This window comes from Hippichthys cyanospilos, chromosome 20 (genome assembly GCF_059441005.1).
Source record: "Hippichthys cyanospilos isolate Australia breed blue-spotted pipefish chromosome 20, RoL_Hcya_1.0, whole genome shotgun sequence".
NCBI lineage: Eukaryota > Metazoa > Chordata > Actinopteri > Syngnathiformes > Syngnathidae > Hippichthys > Hippichthys cyanospilos.
In genome coordinates, this window is record NC_142388.1 from 16,057,807 (window position 1) to 16,077,850 (window position 20,044).

The 20,044-nt window shown below is 39.6% G+C and overlaps 1 protein-coding gene and 1 pseudogene across 24 annotated transcripts in view; one reads left to right on the top strand and one right to left on the bottom strand.

The window, feature by feature from the left end:
* Positions 1 to 20,044, top strand: part of LOC148407553 (uncharacterized) — a 69,582-nt gene that overhangs the window by 41,379 nt on the left and 8,159 nt on the right. For 7 of the 24 annotated variants that reach the window (XM_088403584.1, XM_088403577.1, XM_088403582.1 and 4 more), the window contains 10 exons: positions 6,696 to 7,791; positions 7,918 to 8,117; positions 8,206 to 8,226; positions 8,326 to 9,539; positions 9,820 to 9,917; positions 10,834 to 11,467; positions 11,573 to 11,637; positions 12,474 to 12,565; positions 13,082 to 13,979; positions 14,060 to 14,112. In XM_088403584.1, the coding sequence (XP_088259710.1) occupies positions 9,172 to 9,539; positions 9,820 to 9,917; positions 10,834 to 10,838 (471 nt within the window). In that variant the 5' untranslated portion in view covers positions 6,696 to 7,791; positions 7,918 to 8,117; positions 8,206 to 8,226; positions 8,326 to 9,171 and the 3' untranslated portion in view covers positions 10,839 to 11,467; positions 11,573 to 11,637; positions 12,474 to 12,565; positions 13,082 to 13,979; positions 14,060 to 14,112. The other 17 variants (XM_088403593.1, XM_088403594.1, XM_088403597.1 and 14 more) reach the window with 16 other exon arrangements.
* On the bottom strand, positions 483 to 2,628 carry LOC148407558 (uncharacterized; annotated as a pseudogene).

Genomic DNA, 20,044 nt, shown 5'->3' on the forward strand with positions numbered 1-20,044 from the left:
GAGAACTTAGTCATTCAATGATACACAAGACAGCCTCAAATGGACTTTGGTAAATGGACTTTCACTTATATAGCGCTTTTCTACCTTAGGTACTCAAAGCGCTTTACACTAACTAGTCATTTACCTACTGATGACGCAGCATCAGGAACAACCGGGGGTTCAGTGTCTTGCTCAAGGACACTTAGACATGGTCTTGATGGTCGGGGGATCGAACCCACGGCCTTTCGGCTGGGAGACGACCACTCTACCACTAAGCCATGCCGCCCCTAATCTGGGTTGTTTTAACCAAACCTGAAAATGTGATCAAATAAATATTGGAATTAGTCTTTTTTTTTCCCTTGCTCATAAGTTATTTTGAACCTATTGGTTTGAAAGCTAATTCCTTCCTTTTTTAACTTGGCATTTCATTAATTAATATGAATCATATATTTATGGATAACGAGTAGATATCTGTTTCATGTAACTTGCAAACTCACAACACGTCTCTCTGACATCTATTACTTTATTTTCATTTTTATTTATTTCTAGAATGGGAGCTTATTAAGGAACCAGCTCAAGCTACCAAGGTTTACATAGAGAGTTTGTGAAGGAAACATGCATTTGGGAAACCACTGAGAATGAAGATAGATGCAAGGGACTCTGATGAGGACAGGGAACGAGAAATGTTTAAATGATAAAAGTTATTGAATGCACTGATCAGGAGGTTTAAGTGACACAAATTCTGTATCAGTGAAACTACACAAATACCATGCAGTTTTTGGCATCTGTTTTATTATCCATCTTTTAAACATTTTTGTATCACTCATCTGAGTGTGAAGAACACAGCATTGATGTTATCCATTCTGTGTACCAGTGACGAGAGTTCATGTATCTTCATTAAAGATACTTAAAGTTCAATTTCTGGAAGTACTGCAGCTGTCAAAAGGTAGCTTCAACCTGAAAGGACGAGGAATATGATCAATTTTGAATTTATAACCGGTGACATGAGGTATTTAGCAGTGATGGGAAAAGAAGGCTTTAAGATGCTTCATGACCCAGTTGTATTTTTTTTTACTCCTTCTAATGGTACTCTGTTCAACATAGGCTTTGAAACTTCCTGTTTTGAACAGACAATGGAAGCTCCAGCCTTAGTTTTTGAACTACTTATTTTATTTTACTTCCACTAGGTACATCATGCTGACATTTTTAAACCTCTTTCTTTAAGCCAACAGTGGCCATTTAGACTTCTTAAAATGACATAACCTGGGGTGCTGCTTTCTGTGTGTGATAGGCCATTCTCAAAGGTTTTGTCCCCTCTCATAATGAATTCCATATCAAAAAGGTACAACTCTTTCTTTAACCTCAGTAGGATCTGCCATCGGGCCTTGCTCTCTGTAACGTCTCCAGAGTTGTTGTGGTGATTGGTTCCTTTCAGTTCTAAGGCCATGACAGTTCCAAGCATCTTAGAAAGAGTTCAGGCTTTGCTGAATTTGTGGAAGGAAGATCCGGTGCAGTCCAAAAAGATGAACTTCGTTGTCTGGATTCAGTGTTCCCTTTGCTTCAAGTGAAGTGAAGATCTGATAGAAGAGGTCCAGGGAATGCTGATAAACGTCTCTCCATATCCTTTCAATTCTGTGCTTAGGATAAAATTGGCAATGTATCAAATTATTTCTTAGTGACATTATAAAGAAATACACTCATCTGGTGATATTGTGATCCAAATGTGTATTTACCGCTGGTTATGGACACTTCTGCCTGTGATGTGTGAATTCCTGTCAGTATCCCTGCTCCTGATCATGAACTCTGCCACATCTGCATTCTCTCCCCCTTTATCAGATCTGACTCTTGAAGGCAGCCCATACTGATTAACAGCAGCTATGAAACTTTCTTTGTAAGACTGTACAAGCTCTGTTATTGCCAGCCACAGTCAAATAGACCACTAAACGACTGAATCCATCCACCCCGCCAAGGACAACAAATCTCCACCTGTCAGGCAGTTGTGAACAGACAAAAAAAAAAGTTTATGGTAAAGCATATCGTATTCAATATTAACTAGAGAAAGATGTACAGATTACTGAATACGATCACTGACCTGATTAGTATATGGTTCCCATCTATATGCCATAAAGAATTTGGGCCTGGAACAGAATACTGTCGTCGTCTTGAAACATGCAACCTGAGCCGTCTCATTTGAATTCCCTCTGCATCGACTCTGCGTAAAGACTCTTGCAGCCTTGAGATTGACAGAAGGAAAATAAAATTGACCTCTGGGATTTCTTAAGGTATCCTTTTTTGAAGCAATGGTCAGGTTATAAGTAACAAATATACAGTCATGTGTGTAAAACAGTTTCAGTGCAGCAAAGCCAAAGCCTTCAAAATAAAAGTTATTCAACACACGACAGAAACAAATCAAGTTGCTAACTTAAATTTCAGCAGATTGCAGATAAAATCCCAGATGCATGAAATCAGCTAGGCTCCCTAATTGATTTCAAAGAAGCAATACTTTAAAACGAATTAAAACATTGCTCATATCGTTTTACTCACTTGGAACACGCACACCTCTTGCATTCAGATGGCCACGCATGAACTTGTAGCCGGAATTTGGATGTGGACTTCACTTACAATGCGGTCCAGTTCCTTGTCGTTCATCGTTGAAGAGAGATCTCTCTATCTACACAAAATACATTACCGATAATAAAGAAATATGGCACTAAACGTGGATGAGATCGCTGAATAAGTTGACAACTTGTGAATGTAGTACACTTACCTCAAACTGGCTTGCTTCATGAGTCTCCTGACTGTCCTCTTTGAGACTCCGAACGTCGCTGCAATTTGACTTGTTGATAATCCACAAAGTACGTAATTTTCCAGAACTGCAATTGGTATATCAAACGCTGTGTCGTGCTCGGGGACCTGTGAACCTCTACTGTACTTCCTCTAAAATTGCAGTCACTCTTGGGTCAATGTCGGAAACGGAAAGTGCAGAAATAAGTCCAGCAACTTCAATAAATTCCTTCACTTTTCGTTGAATAAAATCGTTTTCTACAGGCCCTGCCTCCACATTTTCAGCAAGGTCTGAAATATCTCGACCTAACTGTCGTGAAAGATCACGAAGGTCCTCTGTCATCGCATCCGCCATGTTTCCAACCTCTTCAGGCCGAAGTAATGGATTGGACATGATTTGAGTTAACGGGCTTTGGGCCCGCCCACTAAATTGACGAGGGAGGTTGACAGATTGCCGAATGACAGATAGAGAAATAGCTGAAAACTGGCCGTGTTTCATACTTTGCTAAACTGTCAACCTCTCCCGTCAAATTTGATGGGTGGGCGGGTCCTAACATCTGATTGGTTACCCTTGCAAGACAAAGCAGGGTAACCAATCAGGTGTAGGACCCGCCCATTAAACTATGACGCGAGAGCTTGACAGATAAGTAAAGGATGAAACGTAGCAACAGCGTGTCATTAAATATAAGTGTCAATAAATAATTAAATGTGTCATTAATTAAATAAATGTGTCATTACATAATTAAATGTCATTAATTAAATAAATGTGTCATAAAATAATTAAATGTCATTAATGAAACAAATGTTTAATTATTTCAATGAAACGTTTAAATTATTTAAACATTTATTTAATTAATGACACTTTTAATTAATTAATGACACTTTTAATTATTTAATGACACACATATTTAATGATTGAATGGTACATTTATTTATTGAATTTTGGCACTTTTGGTCCTCCATACGATACATCGTCCCACTTGGTGATTTTTTTTGACAAGAGAATTGTAGTTGCCGTACTCGGCCCAGTCATGGATGTCGACGCTGCTCACGCGATAGTTGAAATGACAGCTTATTTTTTCTTTCTTTTTTTTCTAAATTCTTTATTACTGATACAATGCAGTACATGGCAATAAATATTTCACGATCCTGTGGGCTACAAACCATCAGATTCAGTACAACACAACATTAAACAAATACTGTAGATTAAAAAAGCGAACTCCCTGTGTCAGTTTGTGGTAGAGGACTGTTTAGGAAGAGTGGGACATCACAGCTCTAATTTCGGACCCGCGCTCATAACATTTACGGCCCTATTGATTCACAAGTTCAAGTCTTAGTTCAATTTGCCCCTCACTACCGGCAACAAATCTAAATAATATATTGTTAAAAAATTTTTTTGCATAGCAACACTCCAAAGACGTTTCCAAAATAAACTTCGTTTCCAAGTGTCAGCGAAAGTAACCCAAGGGCTGACCTCCGTGCACTTGCTCTTCCGGTTTAGCTCTTCCCGTGGGTACCGTGAAGTAAGTAAGTCGTCTAAACTGTTGCGATATTAATATTTGTAATTGTTGTCATATTTAGTCATTATTACTTCAACTTTGTTCGCTAAGTTTTTTCGTCCTATAGTATGCCGACACGTGTGCTACGTGTGCTAATTTGATGACGCATTTGACTAGTTATGTTGCGGTAATATAATGTAGTAACCTGATTGCTTACTAAATGCAATACATCGACCGCCACCATCTTCTACTTTTATGAATAAAACTTGTTTTCATTATCATTTATTTTAATCATTATTTCATTATTTTTCGTTACGCAATAATGAACAACAACACTAAGTTAGTGGTGTACTTAGTTGTCGTAAAAATAAATGTTGTAATTAACTTTACTTTCTCCAATTAGTGGTGTACTTAGTTGGTGTTAAAAAAAGTAGCCTCTATGTTCTTCCATCACTTTGTTTTCACTATTTTGAGTATTATTAATTACATTATAATTTGTTCATTACGTGTTTGTTCGCTAGTATACTAATGCTACGTGTGCTGTGAAATATATTCAAATTCAGCTATCACTAAATTCCCCTAGAATTTCCCCCACTATTGTTATTATTGTTATTATCGTTATTATTATTTTCACATGCTTGCTTATCTAACGTAATTTTGCTGCCATTATCGTTATCTACAATCTTCTATTTACAGATGTAATTGTATGGCTTTAATAAATATCAGCAAGACAAAATGTAGACGTTCTTTCTCATTCTTTATTAATTACTTACACATCCTTAAGTAATTTGCTGTAAAAACGATTAAACCTAATTATAAAATATTTCGTTCGGTGGAATGTACAGCACATAACTAAATGAAAAAACAGTGCAAAATTAAATGACACAACCATAATTTTATAGAAGAAGTGACGGTTGAACAAAAATCGTCAATACCCTAACTTGTCATCGTTGTCATTGTGCCAATTCAATTGTCGTCTTAAACACATGTGATATTAGATATGCATGTTTAATTTTGTGAAAGATATTTTTTAAAAAGTCTTGCTGCCTTGAACTCAATGTCTGAAGTATTTCTGACAACTGTGAGTAGAAACGGAGAACAGCACATATCTGTCAGGCTCATCTTAACTGTCTTGTTTGTCACCGGACTTCAAATGTAATAGCCATATATGAAGAAGACAAAAGAACATTGGTCAAATCATTCTAATAAGGCTTTTTGGGATAATGGGGTTGAGTAGCTTGAGTATTAGATTATAATTTTTTTTAAATGTAATTCCGGTGTGTTTCTCAAAAATATATGCATATTTTAAAAATACTCTTCATAGCACTTTTTTGCATACATGCCACTTTCAAAATCGTTTTTTTTTAAAATTTTTTTTTTAAATGCGTCATGTAATCCCGGAGTACATATAACAGTTAGGCATCTCCTTTTTAGCAGTTGAACGCTTGACTTTGCGACAAATATTAGATATATTAGATATAAGTAGGTTCCAGTCAGTGTCTCGTTTTTTGCTCTTGAAGTCTTGTACATCATCCCCCCACACACACACACACACACATAAGCACACACACATATTCACACATCCATCAGCATGCTGTTTTTGGCATTAGTAGGGGTATGCGAAACATGTTACAGTGTATACATTAACAGCTAAATAAAAGACAGTAAATAAAAAGTACATTTAATTATTTCTCTGTTGGCTAATTGTTAGATTTTTGGTAAGTGGACTTTTTGGCATTGGTATGGATAACCTGAATTTCATTATTGTTAATTTTATAAATTAGTAAAATATATTTTTTGAAACTATTGGAGAAAACCTTAAATAAACTAATGTGAAAATGAACATGTTTTATTCATACCAAAAAGGTTAAAAGATGTGTATTGCATAAACGTTAAGGTCTGCTTAAAAGCTAAAATTTGTCTTTAATGTTGACGGCGATGTGATTTGTGCAATTGCAAATGCTCTCGCTAAAGTACCTGGATGTCTGTAGTTCCTGATGGCACACCATTTTTGAACTGATAGGTACAGCTCACCTTTGCATTAGATGGTGATGTCCGTTCAAGAATGCATCACTTGCTTAACATCAAATAAAACCATACAGTTACAGTACATATGAAACTGTATATAGCTAACACCAACAGATGATTTTGTGCAAAAAATCTTCATATGTGTTTTGAGGATGCATCACTTGGTTAACATCAAATAAAAGCATACAATTACAGTACATATGAAACTGTATATAACTAACACCAACAGATGATTTAGTGCGACTGTCTTGTGTGGATGAACGTTTTGCCAGAGACACTAACTACTTGTTCTTTGCTCAGTTTGTGACTGAAATCCACCAGGCCACATCAAGCATAAGAATACAGCTACGTAAAGGTAAACCTTTTACCAGAGACAGTCGGCAAATAAACAATGCTATGTTGCAGGACAAACGGGAAGTTGAAAAACTGATACACAGCAAAGACGCCGTCCGCTTCATGGTCCCGTTAAGGGGCACCCCGGCCTTTTGGGAGAAATGTCTCAAGGACCTTTTTGCCATGATTCGGCAGCTAGGCACACCCACGTTCTTCTGCACATTCTCCACTGTTGAAATGCGTTGGGAAGAAGTCATCACCGCCATCAAAGCGCAAAAAGGTGAACGGGTGATTTTCGCTCACCACGACTGGGCCACAAAGTGTGAAATTCTCCGCAGCAATACGATGACAACGATGCGCATGTTTGACAAACGTGTGGAAGCTCTGTTCTCCGGCGCAACCCATTGGAAAAGTGGTCGACTACTTTTACAGATTGGAGTCTCAGCACAGAGGAAGTCTGCACATCCATTGCATCATTTGGGTTGAAGGCGCCCCCATCTTTGAGGAGGCCTCAGATCAAGAAATCTGCGATTTTGTGTCGCGCTACATTTCCGCTGAGCTGCCCAACCTGGAAAAGGAACCCAAACTGCATCAAAAAGTCACAGAGGTTCAGATGCAAAATAAGTCTCATTCAAAGACGTGCATCAAAGCACCCGGCGCGCAGTGCCGTTTTGGTTTCCTCAAGCAGCCGTGCGAGAGAACCATGATCATGAGACGTGAAGAGTGTGATGGAGAAAATCCAGAGAAGTAGAAGTGGTCGGCGCCAAACCCCAAGCTTGTTGATTTGCAAAATTTGCTGAACGAACCGGAAACGGCCTCTCTGACTTTGCCGCAGCTACTGGCTAAGTGCGAGCTCACCAGTGATGAGTACATGGAAGGTTTGTACTCAATTGCCGCAAAGACCTCTGTCGTGCTCAAGCGAGAGCCCAAAGACTGCTGGGTGAACAACTACAATCGACACCTGCTTCTTGCTTGGGATGCAAATATGGACATTCGGTACATTCTGAACGCTTATTCCTGCATTACCTACATCTGCAGCTACATCAGCAAAGCTGAACACGGCCTGAGCCAGTACCTGAAATCGGTGATTGTGAACTCCCGCAGCGAAAATGTCAACGAGAGCGATGAAATGAAACAAATCATGCAAGTGTACTCAAAGAAAAAAGAGGTGAGTGCACAAGAGTGCGTCGCACGCGAATGTGGCCTCCATATGAAGCAAGCGTCCTGCAGTGTGGTTTTTGTACAAACCAGTGACAATGCGCTGAAAATGAGTTATCCCCTCTCTTACCTTGAGGGCCAAACGCAGGAGTCCGTTGAAGTGTGGATGACCGGCTTGCCGGAAAAGTATAAGGGCAGACCTCAAACAACAGGAATTTGAAGCGAAGTGCTTGGCTGATTTTGCCTCAACCTGCGGAATCGTGTACGGCAAGCAAGCTAAAGGCGGAAATGTTTTCCCCCTGCTGAACGACATGGGGTATGTCCAAAAAAGAACAGGTAAACACGCCGTCATCAAATACTGTAAATTTTCACAGGAAAAAAATCCATTCTCAAGCTCTATCTGCCTCATCGTGCCGACTGCCAGTTGAAGTCCAGAACCAAAGAGGTAAGAGGTTTTTGAGTTTTGCACATGAGCGCTGCAGAGGTGTTGAAAGGTTCATGCAGTCCTACATACAAGTTGTTTCAAGACCATGCCTTTGTACAGTTGCCGGCTGCTGAGCATCCAGAGGCCGTTGTGCAAATTGTCGACCGGAAGAGAAAGAACGATGAGAAGCACAGCAAAGATGTTGACAACGCCATCCGAGAGGTGGAGGAAAGCGGAATAGTCTTCAACGAGTGGTGTCAGCTAGCGCCCGAAAGAGAACTGCAAAGACTCGAGTGCATCGAGGAAATCAATGCGAGGGATGATCCCGGTGACGCAGAGATGTTGACAACGCCATCCGAGAGGTGGATGAAAGCGGAATAGTCTTCAACGAGTGGTGTCAGCTAGCGCCTGAAAGCGAACTGCAAAGACTCGAGTGCATCGAGGAAATTAATGCGAGGGATGATCCTGGTGACGCGGAGGAAAACGTACCAGACTACAATGTCAGGTCCGAGGTAACGGAAATGTCCATCGCGACGGAAGCCGCCGCATCGATCCGGCTGTTTTGCGCGACATATATCGGACCCTTAACCGAACGCAAGCGTGTGCCTTCTACCTGGTCAGAGATTGGTGCATACGACGTGTGTGTGGCTTAAAACCACGGCAGTTCTTCTATTACATCAATGGTGGCGCCGGAATGGGGAAGTCACATTTAATCAAATGTATTCACGCAGAGGCTACAAAAATACTGCGCAGACTGGCTGAGGAAGCGGACATTTCCAAACAAACGGTCATTCTTGCAGCCTTCACTGGCACCGCGGCCTTCAACATTTCAGGTATGACTTTTTACACTGCCTACTGAAACTGCCAAGAAGCCTCAAACCCCCGTATCATGGCCTGGGCAACAAACTGGACGAAGTGAGAGCGGAGCTATCGCTCGCTGAAATTCTCATCATCGACGAGACTTCCATGGTGTCGAAAGACCTCTTTGCATATGTCGACGCCCGGTTGAAGCAAATCAAAGGAATCAATTTACCATTTGGTGGCATGTCCGTTATCGCTGTCGGGGATTTCTATCAGCTACCTCCTGTGAGACAGTCCAAACCTTTAGGTGTTTACGATCCCACCAGACTGGACCACTGGCGCGACAACTTTGAAATGATCACGCTGACCGAAATCATGAGGCAGAAGGATGACGTTCCGTTCGCCAAACTACTGAACCGACTTCGCGTCAAAAAGAAGTCCCATGAGCTGTCGGAAGTGGACAGAGCTTTGCTGGCTATGACTTACACCGCTGCCCGAAGGAAGTTCTTCATGTTTTTGCCACAAACAAACAGGTAAATGAGCATAACTCTCATATGCTGAATCTGCTTCATGAGGAAATTGTGACCATCGATGCCGACAACTACAAGAAAGACCAAAGGACTGGCACAATGGCGAGACAAGCCGCCCCTGTCCAAGGGGCAAAGAACAAGTTGGCAACGAAACGTGGCAGCGGTGTAGGTATTTGGGTGAAAGAACACATTCCGGCACACAAAACAATCTACATCCAGGGTGTCACTGATATTGAATTTGTTGTGGTCAAACTTGAAGCTCCCATCAATATGTTCATTGCAGCTGTGTACCGGCCTCCGGGACAGAGTCTGCGCTCTTTTTTGCCAAAGTTGGAAAGGTTGTTGTACGCTCTGGAAGTGATGGATCATCATCGGATCTTGGTATGTGGAGATTTCAATGAAGATGCACTCTCAGACTCATACAAGCCCATTATGGAACTGTTAGTCTCTAAGGGTTACACACAGCTCATAAATACAGGTACCACTGACAAGAACACACTGCTTGACCTCATTTTTGTCTCCCGACCTCAGTGTGCTGTTCATTCAGGTGTACTGCGAACATAATATAGCTATCACAACCCTGTCTTCTGTGTTTTACACACTGAAAGGTGAGTCCTATCCTAGTCGCAAATTACGAGTTGTCCCTGTTGTGTGAAGGAGCCCAAATGTTGAGATGTGATGGGATTAAATCAGGGGTGAAGATGATGTAGTGTGTGTGCGATAAGGTGAGTGGGAGGTGAGGAGGTGAGAGTCAAAATTCAGGAAAAAGTAAAAAAAAAAAAAAAATGGAGGAATGGAGGGGTCAAGTCGATGGGAGGGAGTGGTGGGATTATATGTTGACATTTGATAGGATGAAATCTGCTGCGAAGACGGTTTAACGTGTGTGTAAGGTGAGTGTAAGGTGAGGAGGAGAGACAATGTACAGAGAAAGTATAAAAATCTTTGGGGAGGGAGGGTCTAGTGGAATTATTTTTGTTCACAATTTTGACAATGTAATAATCGTCAGCGTGAAATGACAGCAGAAAACAGACCAAGTAAGTCTCTATAAAATATTTTTTTGTCAACTGTAAGTGTTGTCATTTTACTCTCCTCTACTTTAAACAGGTTAGTTGTTCTGAAGAGATGGTAGATTCATCTCATAATAGAGAGCATAGATATGTGTGTACATAATCTTAATGTGCTACCATTGTAGAAAATGAAATGGTTATACTTAAATGTTGGAAAGAGCCAAGCCCATCTCGCCTTTGCAGCATGCGAATTTCTACTCGACACTATTGTATTCCCCTTTTTCTCACAGGGTAGAAGAATGGGTGCCCAAATACATACATCAAGGAGCACTGACTTGTAAACCAAGGTGGCAGCCAAGCAGGACTTCTCTTCATTCCTGTCACGAATAACCCGCGGATCCCAAATGGGAATGGACCCCAACTAGGCACGAGAGGTGAAGTTACTGAGTTTATTAACAAAAGGAGCACGCAAGGCGTGAGAAAAACACAAAAACAGTCCGAAGGCAAAGTAGCAAACCAAAGTCACAAAGTACCAACACAAAGCGAGACGAGAACGTCTGGATCTAAAGTCCACGGGGAAGAAGGGCAGCAAGGAGGACGTGAGTCCACGGGGGATGGCTGCAAACAAAGTAGCAACAGAAATCGTTCACAAGCCGTAAAACATAACACGCACAAAGTACAAACCAAGAAGACTCGAGAAGGTGGGACGTGAGGTCAAGAGCGCTGGGATTCACGGGACGGCAAGCGAGCTTGACGAGGGGATAACCCGGCAAAGGCTTGTTTGTAAGTGCCGGCCAGCTTATAAAGCCCTCTGACGAGATGCGCAACAGGTGTGAGTGTCCGATGGCCCCGCCCAATGCGGAGGAAGGAGACAGTCTGCAAATCAACACAAACTAAAAAGACAAGAAACGTGACAATTCCAGTGTAAGTTACTGTGAACTACTGTATGTCAGTTAAAACCAATTGTAGGTCTGCCTATCTTTTGGAGCAGTCGTCCTCACTACCATCTATTTTGATTATATTTTGTAGATCTGGATTAAACCAAGTCTGTTTTCTGCTCTCTTCAGACTGTCTTCTTTTATTCGTAGGAAAAGGTAAGTCGCTCATCATTCAACCTGTCTTCCTTTGTAAAGCCAGTAAAATAATTTTTGGCCCGTGTATTTTATCAGGATATTTGTTCAGAGGAAATAGACGTCAATACTAGAACAGAAGCCACTTGTGTGCGTTTTTCATGTCACTTTCTGATTGCACGTGCATATGACTGGACATTACGCATGACATATGAATTTAAACGGCATGCCATTGTAGAGATATAAATGGAAAGGATATTTACATATTGTTGGGTTTGAAGTGGGCTTGATACCCCACAAATGACCCGAGGAGAGGTGTAAATAACAACACAGGAGTCAGAGATTAAGTTTTACCACTGCAGTGGGGAGAGCTCGAAAAAGAGCGTGACCATGTCAGCCTCGTTGCAAAGTCTCTCTTCCCTCTCTCTCTCCGAGCTTTCGGACTGCAGTCTTTTTATTAAAAAACTGTTACTGAGGTGTGGGGGTCTCACAATTCAACCGTCACACAACATGAGCATTGTGCACCGTGGCAGAACTTGCAGATAACTTGCGATTCAGGCCTTGACCTTGACATTGTTTTTAACACACACACACACATGAGACAAAGAGGCGCTGTGGTGTCTGAAAAAGTAAGTTAGAATACATGAAGCAAAGCTGTTGTACTAATGAATCAGCCAGAAAAATAGCAATTAGAATACATAAAGCAAAGCTGTTGCACTATTAAATCAGTCAGTTTATCTTACACATATATTGTAAGACAAAGCCAAGTCTGTTTTACTTTTGTATATATATTTATTTATTATTTATATATGTTATATATTTGTACTCAATGGTTCTGAATTCCTTTTTTTTCCCCCCAGATTAAAATGATCGGTGCCCATAAATATACATCGTGGAGCACTGACTTGAAAACCAGGGTGGCAGACAAGCAAGGACTTCTCTTCATTCCAGTGTAAGTTGCCGTGAACTGTGTCAGTTAATGCTTTCAGTGCCATGGACAAGAATTCTACCCTTTAATAATAGTAATCACAATAATAACTAAATAATAAAGTTATAAGTATGTTCTTATGGAGAATACACTCATAATGAGAATACACTCTTGACTACTAATGCTTATCTAAAATAAGTTCTGTAAGCTCTGTTGTGATAAAATGTGACCACTAGATAACAGTGTTTTTACATATAAAACATAACTATTGTCAACTGAACATGCATTCAAAGGAATGGTAGTCAATCTTTCATGTGATATATTCATATTTTCATTTTTTTTTTACATTTACATATTTACATAGACATAGTATCCAATATTCTGTTGGCCGTGAAAGATGATTGAAAATGCAAAATACACTGGCTCTCTCGAGGTTTCCTTTTCCGATAACGCTTGGCACTAAAAGAGTTAAAACAAACTATAGGTTCGCCTCTCTTTTGCAGTTTGTCCTCACCCCCTGAATGTGTTTCTTGTTTGCAGGCCTATGTGTTCCCCATGTTGCCTGTGGCTCCACACATTGCATTCATCCAAAGAAAAGATCACCACCGTGTGCAAGAGTTTGATGACACATCATCAGGCTTGTCCATTGGCAGTTTCCCTCTGGATTAAAACAAGTCTGTTTTTTCCTTCTTTAATTGGTTGGAAAAGCTGAGTAGCTCATCATCTTCTTTTGTAACGACAGTAACTTTTGTCCCATCTACTTCTAACGGGTTCTTTGTTCAGGAGAAAGAGCTAGCAATCAAGCAGGAGTTGTCCTCATTCTGGTGTAAATTGCTGTGATTTATTTCAGTTAAAACTAAAAATGTGCATATCTCTATCAGCTTTTGTTGTCACCTCCTCAGTGTATTTTGTTTCTTTTTTGGAGACCGATGTTTTCCACTTGTTGCCTGTGGCTCCACATGTTGCATTCATCCAAAGAACTAGTGGAAGATCACCACCGCGTCAAAGGCTTTGATGACACATCATCAGGCTTGTCCAGTGGCAGTTCCCCTCTGGATTAAAACACGTCTGTTTTGTGCTTTCTACAGACCATTTTCTTTCTATTGGTAGGAAAAGGTAAGTAGCTCATCATAAGTAATTTTTGTCCCATCTACAGTATTTCTAACAGGTCCTTTGTTCAGGAGAAAGGAGAGAGTTGCCGTAATTTATGTCAATTACAGCTAAAAAAATGTGGATATCTTTCTCAGCTTTTGTTTTCACCCCCTTAACGGATTTGTTTGTTATTGTAGACTGATGCTGTCCACTTGTTTCCTGTGGCTCCACATTTCATTCATCCAAACAACAGCTGGACGTTTGCCACCAAGTAGAAGATTTTGATGAGCCATTGTACTGCTTGCTCAAGGACCTGTTGTCATCTGGAACATCTCCTCTCTTCAAGGTAAACTGCTAATCATTAAGCCTATCTTTTTTCCTAAAGCCATTAAATGTTGTAAAAATATTTCCTTTCTTTTTTAACAGGCTCTTTGTTCGGGTGCACAAGCAGTTTATAGCAGAATCACAGTAACAAATATGTGAGTGTATTCATGTCACTGGATACTTGATTGGGCATGAGTGTGATATACTAATTTACTGTATTGTAGAAAATGAAAGATGATGTCAGCATCATGGAAGTTTTGTCGTGTGTTCTCCTTTTTCCCCAAGAGACAAAAAAAAAAGTAAAAATGAAGAAGAAAAAGAAAACAAGTGCCAACAACATGAAGACCACGGACAACCAAGCACCACTTCTGCCGATTCATTTGTAAATCGCCAATAGGAGTAGCCAAATTGCTATTAAGTGGTGTTTTAAATGCAGCGTTATCTTTTTACAGCTTTAGTCTTCACCACCTCCTTCATCTTTTCATCATGCGACCTTGCTGAGGAGTTTACAAGGACCATGACGCCATCCTATCCTTAGAATGCAATCTCTTTTCCTGTTCTTACGCTGTTGTCCCTGCATTGAAAAGAACAGTCCTAGTCCCCCAATCCAACCTACATGATCTGTATCCATAGATACATTTTTGCCATCATCTGTGTGCTCTGCAAAGGTTGCTCTATGAAATACCTTTTCACTCATGCATTTGTTTAAATACATTTGTATGTACCATACTCATGATTCCGTTAAATCTCTGAGATCAAACAAGCATTCTGGGAGGCACATCTACCTCAATTTGTTATTGCCTGTGTTAACTTTTACCCTCGCAAATTATATCCATCCATCTATTTGTCGGCGCATAGCCTCACGCGGACCGCTCACTTGCTGGTGTCTATGCCAGCTGTCTTCGGCAGTGGGTGAGGGACACTCTCAACTGGTTGCCAGCCAATCGCAGCCCTAGCAAATTATGGAATGAGAACAAATCAGCTCCAAAATCTAACCACTGCCGTTGATACAGACAATGTTTCATGTAACATCTTAATATTCCATAACATAAATACAATCTCTCACTCTTGACACATGAAGCTATAATGTACTGCTTCACATCACACAACTACAGTGGACCCCCGTGTTACGAACTTAATCCGTTCAGCAGCTATGCTCGTAACTCGAATTGCTCGTATGACGGGAAATCCAAACCTATGTTAATTAGTGAATGCGTGCAACGCGTGCAAAAACCTTAGGTAAAAACATCATGACTTTATACACATATTAAAAAATAGTAACAATCTACTGTACAGTTAAATTAAACAAATATACAAAGGAAAAATGACATTTACCTTTGGGGCGACGTGACTTGAGCTGGGTGGAGGCGGAGGGGAGCAGAGACCAACCCGCAGAATTTATTTATTTTCTTAAATGAAAACTTTTCTCAAACGAGAACATATCACAGGCGATTTCCTTCACTTTAATCCATAATAGAAGAAGCCTCTCCATTTTGTTGTTGACTGAGGTCCGTCCCCTGGCAAGGAAAGTCTTGCCCTTAGAAGAATGCCGAGCGGTTTCGGCCATACTCACGAGCAAGGTTAACTATGCGTGCGCCTCCGTATTTTTTTATTATCTCCTGCTTCGTTTCTATTGTCATCATCCTCTTATTTCTTCCTTTACCACCACTCGCAATTTTAGAAGCCATGTCTAACAGATAAAGTTTGCAAAGTCTTCACAACACACCGACCGGCTGTGCCATCAAGCTAGATGAAGGCGTTCGGCCAATAGCACATTGGCATTTCTCTGATTGACGTGACGCTGGCCAATAGCATATCCGCATCTCCGTGACTGAGACCAGGACTGTGACCTTAATCGACCAATAGCATATCAGCATCTCCGTGACTGACACCGTGACTGACACAGTGACTGTAACATTGTAAGAGCAATAGCATATCAGCGTTACCGTGACATGTGAGAACAGTTGATTTTGTTGATGCAGCAAAGCGAAAAAAATAGTACGGACACATTGACCGGCATGTTGGGGCATGTTGGATTGTTCGTAAAACGAAAGGTTTGTGCGTAAGAGGGGGACAAAAAACGCCGCGGTCCACGTTCGTAAAATGAAAACTTTGTAAAAGAGGGAGTTCGTAAACCATTGTATTTGTATTTGTTGGTCTCCTTTTTCAATGGTTTGCACTTAAAATTTTTGACAAGCTTGTTTGATCTTAGAGATTTGTTTCTATTCCTTTAATCCATTTTTTTACATAAGTCTTTGTGCATCTTTTCATCCACTATTTTATCATTACGTCTTCATTAAGAAATCTTAAAGCAGTTATTATGAGATTAAATTCTGTCTTTCCACTGTATGAAAACCCCTCAGCTAAAACAGTGTGATGGACTGATGCAGCACTTCTGTTTTTGGTGTAAGGTGACATTCGAATGTACAGTCATGAAATGAGAAGCCTGTTATAAAAAAAAAAAAAAAAAATATATATATATATATATATATATATATATATATATATATATATATATATATATATATATATATAATGTGTGTGTGTGTGTGTGTACATACACACACACGCACACACCCTCTGCTGTTTTTAAGCCTATTGTATCAACCAATTTCCTCCGAATTGTCTTAGTAACTACTTTTCAGCTGTTGTAACCAACATTCAGTTCAGCATCATTCAGTGTTTCATCAGTTACCGGTTAATGCTGCCAGCATACTTGAGTCCGTTACAGTAATAAAATGAATGAGTCAGACAGTGGAAACACCTTTGATGCTATTTTTTTTGTGCATCAATTCATCTGTTTTATCATTAATTAATTCTTCATTAAGAAATTTTACAGCAGTTAGAATGAGGACTTTCCACTGTTTGATACTGCCTTTACTAAAACACTGTACTTCTTCATATTTAAATGTATAGTTACCCTTTACAGTAAAAAAAATGGAAGTGCCTTAAAGTGGAAACACCTTTGATGCGATTGGACCAGATTTGTTCCCATTATTTTTTTTTTTTTGTACTACTCTGTGCATCTATTCATCTCCTATTTTATCATTAATTCTCCATTAAGAAATACTATTGTAGTTACAATGAGGACTTTCCACTGTATGATACCCCCTCGACTAAAACAACATTTGTTCATATTTAAATGTTTATTCACCCAATGGGAAACATGTTCAAACTACAGGAAAACAAGACATTGCTCAACCTCTTCCACCGTCTTTTAGCCTATTCTACCATGCAACTTCCTTTGAACTTTGAATTCCGTGTCATTGAATAATACATTGCTTGAGAGTTTATGCTACCAGCATAATTGAATTACCTAAAGCAGGGGTCATCCACGTAGTGGCCGCAGGCACTGGGTCTCCCCCAAAAATCACATGAATAACCAGCAGACCTGGTCTGCTATAATAGTTATAATAGTTCAAGTGATGGACCATTGTAATTTTCCAGGAATTTTACTAACGATTATGCAAATCACATATACATGACATATTACACTTGATTTACTACAGCTGATCCTTAATTCTTGTGAGAAATCAATCACATGATCAAGGTCTTCACATAAACTGGTTATGCCGGCTTTGTCCAAAAAAAGGGAGAGACACCAAGGTTCTTCGTACTAATGCTTTACTGACTGCACTTGTTTGCAACAGTTCACACCGTAGAACTGACACATACAAAAGAGATGTCAGCTACGGACAACATAATATGCATTTAAACATAAACCAAACTCATACATACCACTTTGGGCCGCTAAACATAGACAAAGCTGGAACACTTTACGTCTTCGGATATACGCGTGCCGTCGCGTCTGACTTGATGACAGCAGCGTGAATGATTTTCCCGGAAGCCCCTTTCGCGACCCTTAATAAACTCTGCTAGCTGACGGATTGAAAATCATCCATAAATTAACACTATTGCTCCAGTGGACTTAGAAATAATATGGAGCCATTTCAACCGAAATACAAAATATAAAAATCGAACAGAACAAAATTAGGTTACGTTTCAATACAACATTGCCCTCTTCCGACGAATGCACGGTATTTCTTTGCCAACCGCCACCACTGGTAGTCCTTCGTATTACTCAGTACCAAAGAATTGCTCTCGGTTTCAAAAAGTTTGGTGATCCCTGCCCTAAAGTTTGAATAAGAAAAAAAAGTCAATTGGAAATTCTTTGCTGCTGGAACAGATTTGTTTCTATTCCCTTTTTTTTTTTTTTTTACATTTCTTATTGTGCAGCTATTCAACTATCTTATCTTGATTTATTTAATAAGACATTAAAAAAAAAACACTCTCCACTGTTCAGGCATACTCTACCAACTAATTTTGTTCTTAACTTCTTAGGAATTACTTTTCGCGTTTGTTTCTCGCATTCAGTTTAACACCATTCAGTGTTGCATCGATTATGCTGCCAGCATACTTGAGTGCTTAACAGTAAAATTGTGTCATACAGTGGAAACCCCTTTGATGCAAATTGGCCAGATTGTTAAATGCCACAAAATACATTTAATTCTCTGCATATTATAATCATTATAATATCCAGAGAATTAAATGTTTATAATTAAACATTATAATATAATGATATTCAATTTCAGAGAGGTTTTTCTTTTGTGCTTTTACTTGATGCATTTTAGACAAGCTGCTTGTATTTCTCAGTAACTTTATTCCAACAAAATGCTGTATCAAAAGGAATCACACTTTGTCCACATTACCCTCTTCAAACCTCATGAGACAACCTGGACAACACCCAGACTGCTCACACTTGTCTACCACAAGAATTTTGGCCGAAGCAGTCAGTCCAGCACAGAAAAACATTTTGCTCGCTCCAAATCCTTCGCTCACGCTTGAGTTGTGTCCTTACGTGCTCAGCGAAAACGCAGAGGTCGCAAACACAGAAAATCAATATATTTTTATGTGCTCAAAAACTGTTCTTGCTCGGTCAAAGTCTTTCGGTCTTAACCATTTCATTTATAAATGGAGGTACTGTGCGGGCCCGTATTGGTGAGTGCAAATACTTTATTTCTTATGTAGTCACGTTTATTAGTTAATAATCAATGGCTGCAAAAATAAAAAGTAAAAGAAAAGAAACTATTGGTTTTGAATGCTCTGGAAATTGAGGGTTGCTTCATTAAATTATTAAGGGTGATGTTATGAATGGTGTGCATTCTCAAGCCCCTGTGTACCTCTAGATGTTATGCTTATTAAGTAGTAATAAATAGAATAGGCACATAGTCGGTATGCACAGCCGATTTGAAGCCCGCTACAACTTTAATAAATCACCCCTCTTTTTTTTTCAAGATGACGTACATTACCAAAATCGAATGTTTTTTCCGCTTTCTGCCACTTAGGGGTGGGGCTACTTGGAATAAAAATTCACTTGACATTGACGACGACAGAGAGAGGTAGGCCATTATTTCTCCAACGCGATAGTGGGATGGGTCTATGCTATTTGGAATAAAAAGTCCACCTCACATTGACGACGACAGAGAGAGGTAGGCTATTATTTCCTCTTAAATTCAAACCGAATGTAACACCTTCCCAAAATTATTGTTCTGCGTGTTTCAGTTTTTTCGAGTGAATGTACTTCTGTGACATGTTTTTTTTTTTATATATATTTGGAATATATACATACTGCAAATTACATTTTGCCGACTGACCCGACTCAAAATGTAAGAAAGTGACAAAAAAACTCGAAAATATTTAATATATAAGGCATGGTTATACACTTCAAAATGTATAGTGTTAGGTTTATTTTCCGTAACGTTGTTTTATGTTCTGTAAATGCCGTTAGAAATCGGTGCAAACCAGTGTGAAAAAAAATTCGGCCTTCTGCCACATATATTAAAAAAAAACCTCTTGGCTAGCAGGTGGAGGAAAAATTACCTTGCATTGTGTAACACGTTTTGTGTAAAACTACAAACAGTCGATGAACCATTGGAAATGTCTTTATTTTATGCACTTCTATTATAGACAGTACATTTCATTATTTCATCGTCAACGTTTTCCCCTTTTTTTTTCTCCAACGCAATAGTGGGGTGGGGTGGGGGGTAAAACTCGATTTAATTATATACACTGCTTTGTCGCCGCTCG